Here is a 5,440-nt window from a genome sequence, read left to right as displayed (position 1 = left end):
GGGAACATTAATTTATCTAGATCTAAATTTAAACCTAAAATTCATAAAACGTGTTTGGTAATTTCATGTTTCATTTGACCAGTCTGTTGGTGAATATTTCAGATGTTTATAACAAACAGACATCAGACAGACGCCGTGCGATATCGCACACTGACACTGAGACAGGCTAGCGAACATAATTTTGAGACTTAAATGAAATTAGATTTGTTGGCTGCCAAAATGTTATGCCATTCAGAAATTATTTTTTTCACTCTCGAGTTTCAATCTTTCAAATCAAATACAATTCCGTCTTCAATAGAACAAAAAGAGTGTTAAAGCGAATTCATAAATGTATATGCTGTTTGAAAGACGATATATAAGGATTCATCTTTATTTTGTAGCGGATAAAAGAACTATATATAATACAGTTTCTTTATTAGTTTATACCCCTACGAAACGGTAAATTCTTCTGTCGTCAAAACAGTTGAGCTATTTAAACAAATAATCCATTGGTAAGATAGTTAGTAGACTTTTATTCAAATTATGAAAGTTGTTCACAAATTCTTACCTATTTTATTATGAGAGATAACCGAACCATGTTAAGATGATTATGGGGTGAAGTGTTTATAAAACTTATCATTCTTTAAAAGCCTACCTGTATGTTCACACATCATGTACAATATACAAGTAGGTAAAACTATTCAAAAATCAAAGTTACGACTTTTTTAATGACTTGATATGAAGTTAATATTGCGTAGAGTTATGTATAGTTCTTGTGTCAGTGAGTCGGCAAAGTTACAAAACCGTTTAAAAGTACTGGATTATTCACCAAACTATACACTAAAATTGAAGCCAAATTGGCTTATACTCGAGTTATCTAGTTTAAACACTTAATTCAAATTGTGTCCATGAAAATTTTATCACATTTAACTACTTCCTTAAGTGCCACTCTATCTAAGATACCCTTAGTTTACTGGAAGAATGCTCCCGATTAGATGCACGACTAGTCCGTCCATTTGGTATAATTTGCTGGTCACTTGGCACTTTCAGACGGTCTTTCTGTGCAGAGAGCATTCGTTTAGACGATGTTCCGCTGCTCAATGATTCACTGCTAGATCCCAAAGATCCATCTAGAGAAGTTGGCGAATGCGAATGTCTACCTACTATAGACAACTTCCGTTTGCCTTGTTGCGATGTCTGTAGTTTTCGTTCTCCATGTTTAGAACTGTGTTTTCTGCCCTTTTTGCTTCCCTTGTCGAAGTCCTCACTTTCATTGTCCGTCTGTAACGGTGAATTGGATTTGTCCTCTGTTAGACTTAAGGTTGGTACAGTTTTCATAGAATCTCGATACGATTGTGTACACTGATATTCATAATGAACATACAGTTTCTTAAACTCGATTCGCCAATTGAAAAACGTTCCTCCATTGTCTGATACTGGGGATGCTCGATTCGGCAGTGCTGATTTTGAGCGCCTTGGATTAAAGATACAAGTCGTAGGTAGAACTCCAGGTTCTAATAGTTGATAAAGATATTCCGGGTGGTTCCTGAAATCTGTAGTATCTGCGCAAAAGATTAGTTTTGATGGATCTTTCTCATTTGGTTGTAAATCGCGTCGTGGTTGTCGTATAAATTTGCGTGGTTCTGGAAATGGATACAGTAAAGTGCTAGAAGAATTTGACATAGTAGAACATTCCCGGGGAAATTCAGGTTTATGCGAAATATGTGCTGTTTTGGGTCTGTTCAAAGTGCGTCTGAAACTGAAATCCGAAACACTCCGAGAGGACAAGTGTTCATGTGATAGCCGTAACTGTGGAACGGAATGTTGACTGACAGACTCATCATCGCTGTTAGCCATGGTATGTTTCACTTGAAGTGCTGCTACGCATGCTGATTGTGAGTACCTGTAGCCCTCATCCAAAGCCGTCAGTCCTTCTTTGTTCTTTGTCTCTAGTGTGTATTTGTAATGTAAGTATGTATCTTTGAGTATCTCAACTAAGGCACTATTTCCACTTCTTACGGCGTAATGGAGGGCGGTATTACCCCATTTGTCGGTATGAACTAGATCAAAATCAATTGCATGTAAAAGAACTTTTACTAATTCTAATCTGTTGTATATACACGCTAGATGTAAAGCGTTCATGCCATATTTATCTTGACTGTCAATTATTGCTCCTTTTTCTATAAGTAAACGAGCTATTCCAGTTCCCCATTGTGAAGGTTCCATAACCGCACATAACACAAGAGGAGAACGATTGTTGACATCTTGTTGGTCTATATCAATTCCCAAATCAACGAAAAAGCGAACTTGTTGAAAATATCCTCTCGAAATTATATCGGTCAAGCGAGCTATAGGAGCGGACTTCCCTCTCCCCCTGTATTTCATTTTCAGTAAGTTTTTACAAAAGCTAAATTGTGAATTTCATTTCTTTTGATCGAATCACATTATCCAACTTCCATCTTTCCTTTTTTATGTGGGTAGTTTAACCTGAAAAATAAACAAATAATGAAACACATATACATGTATAAAGTTTAAATAGAAAAGTATACAAAAGAGTAACTTTTAAATATTTAACAATCTACCTACCTTATACAAATCGTTTAATTTTTTTTTCTCTCTCACTCAATAAAAATATTCGTTAGCTTCTCTCGAAATATTTTGTTGCCAACATGTATTTTATGTCCGGTTATAGAGGTATATTTATCCCTCCGGTGAGATCTCTTACCGACAGTTCAATGTTTACTAAGCAGGTCGAAACTCGTTGTTATCTATGGAGAGTCACTTATCTCAACACATTGCATGTATGAATCTTATTATTTCTGTAGGATTTAAAAAACGAAAGAGTATAGGTAGAAAATCAATCAATTATGGCTTTGTGTAGAAATTAAAAATATTGTTGAACATCTGACTTCGGGATATTTTAATCAAATTACCAAAATATTATTATTGATTCGTAGATTGTCATGTTGTTTTTCCATATAAATTATGTTTTCTTATGTTCAATAAAGCCGTAGTTCTACGGTCTGGATTTTTAACGGAGGGTCATAAGTTGCTAATGTCGTTTTCGTGTTTTTTTATTAAAAGGATACATTAATTTGTTTGTTAAAAGTTTTAAGAAAAAGGATTATTTGTATATCTTGATATCAGTAAGACACGAACACTTTCAGATTAATGTTAGAAAAAAATGAACCCTGCATAAACATTCTATTATATATGGTATCCTTTTTGTACCAAAAAAAAAAAAAAAAAAAAAAAAACCAATTGTGCCATGAATTGATACAATACACTCCCACTTTTCCATTAAAACACAACAAATATTATTAAACATTCTCTAATAAAAAATACTATTTCTTTCATATTTGTTTATTTTCAAGTATATCTAAATAAATTCTACACATTACGCTCCCTCCCTTCTTTCTGACCCAAAATTTGGACAACTTTTACAAACAACAAGCAAGATTTATATAAATTTTCAAAGCTTTTTTTTAATTTAACTAAAATGTTTGAGTATACTCCCGTATGTCCCATTGGAGGTGGAAACTTCAGCCCCCTTTTTTATTTTTGGATCCTCTTCTATTTTCCTTTAATCTCCTTTAGACAACTGGTCATACGATTCTCATTTTCTTTTAAACCAATTATGACACGAAGGGATCAAATGACAGGATTTGAAGAGAACATCAATAATAGATAAATTGTCTAAGATAGAATGCAATATAAAGAGGTAAATTTGTTGAGAATTTATACGCGATCGATTTTACGACAAATTATTTTATTTTTCAATTCCCACCTGAGCGCGATAATACCTTTGTAAATGAAAACGACTAGTGATAAATCTATCTAATATTACACATAAATTTTACATTCTGATTTGGGAACATTTCTATCAGTGAACTATGAACTTAATTCATTCAGACACCTGACTTTAAATGGAAAATGTTTGATACTACATGTAGTTTCTAACTTACCAAGGATTAGAACTGTGAAGTAGAAACCACCTCGGTGCCGGTGGACAAGATAAAGCAGCAATCGTATATTAGTATTGAACACTGTATGCTTTATGAAATTGGTAACAATTTTAAGCATTTGAAAACAATTGTCTTTTTAAATAGGCACTTTACGAGTATAACACCATGAGAAGGCAAATGAGACATCACTTTCAAAACGTGAACCTAGCTGCCACATGGTTGTCTCCTTAGTTTCCATGGTGTTTTAGTACTAGTGACATTAAATTTCGAAAATTGTTTGATCGTGATATATCAAAATTATATCAGCAGTTGAAATCAGATAATCTTTTAACGTTTTTCAAGATTTTGTTCTTACGGTAATTGGTTCCTCCTAAACAACTATGAAAATGTTGGTAGTATGTTCACGTTCAATTTCAACACTGAGAAACTGTCATTTCACGAGGTCTTAGATACAGAAAGAGGCAAAAGTTCGGATATTTCAGAAAAATCAAAGGCGTTGTGAGCAAAAATCCAAAATTATATGCTAGAAGTTCTCTATAATATGAAAACATTTCTTTAGTTTTGATAATAAAAATGTGGTCGTCATCAGGCCAGGGTTTTGTTCTAAAATCCTCCGTGTTCATGCGCTTTGTGCGAGTTTCATTCGGTGTCAATAATATATAATGTATATACAATTTCGAAGAACAATTGAATGGCACCTAGATCTGAACTATCATTAAAAAATGCTACCTTATAAAAGGAATTTACCGCATAACATATCTAACATTTGCATTTTGAGGGAAACTGCTATCAAAAATATCTACGATTTATCTAAGAACAAAAGAATATAAAATGTTTGCGGACAACAAAGTCTTGGTATTATTGTTTCTTAAGTTTTGTACTCTAAATAATCATTAAAATATCTTTCTGAAAAATCATTTCTCTTTTCAAAATTGACTTCTTATCGATTTTTTTGTTTGTTCCAACATATAGTTTAGATACAATGAAATATCAATATATACTAAATGCTAAAGAATCAAAGTATGTTAAGGTGATGAATTGAACTGACGCAAACACTCATGTAGAATTAACTATGTAGATTAAAACAGACATAAAAACTTATATATAAAATCTTTACTTACCATTTCTTTCGATTACGTCACCCCGAACTAAATTCTTCCTCTGTCGTCTGCAAGTTATAAAGAATAATGCAAGCCAAAAGAATGATTTATACCTATTATACAAATACAAATAAGTTTTTAAATTTTACATAAACCCTTTCAACTTCTGATGGAAATATTTTGACAACATAATTTTGTTTAAATGTTAAGGAACAATATATTCTTTCAAACTAGTAACTTTAATGGGTCCTTGGGTAAGTTCGGGTATTTTTCTTTTTTCTTTCTGATCGATGACATTTACAAAATCTGTGTCTATTTTAAACTGTATTGAAATGACAATACAAATTGCATTGAACCTTCTCTTTGAAATACGGACATGAAATCCAAATGACTTCA

General features: G+C 32.7%; 1 protein-coding gene across 2 annotated transcripts; it reads right to left on the bottom strand.

Moving 5' to 3' along the window:
• Nucleotides 1–492: 492 nt before the first annotated feature.
• LOC143069864 (uncharacterized) lies at nucleotides 493–5,203 on the bottom strand. 2 transcript variants are annotated; one of them, XM_076244680.1, is made up of 2 exons: nucleotides 5,066–5,203; nucleotides 493–2,466 (listed from the first exon to the last, which is right to left on the bottom strand). In XM_076244680.1, exon 2 carries the CDS (start codon nucleotides 2,362–2,364, stop codon nucleotides 934–936), a length of 1,431 nt encoding a protein of 476 aa, XP_076100795.1. In that variant the 5' UTR covers nucleotides 2,365–2,466; nucleotides 5,066–5,203; the 3' UTR covers nucleotides 493–933. The 2 variants fall into 2 exon arrangements, with proteins under 2 accessions (XP_076100795.1, XP_076100787.1); XM_076244672.1 differs by lacking the exon at nucleotides 5,066–5,203 and adding an exon at nucleotides 2,566–2,743.
• Between the last annotated feature and the right edge of the window lie 237 nt (nucleotides 5,204–5,440).

This window comes from Mytilus galloprovincialis, chromosome 1 (genome assembly GCF_965363235.1).
Source record: "Mytilus galloprovincialis chromosome 1, xbMytGall1.hap1.1, whole genome shotgun sequence".
Lineage (NCBI taxonomy): Eukaryota > Metazoa > Mollusca > Bivalvia > Mytilida > Mytilidae > Mytilus > Mytilus galloprovincialis.
Note: the sequence above shows the minus strand (reverse complement) of the source record. Positions and strands in the feature narration are given on the sequence as shown.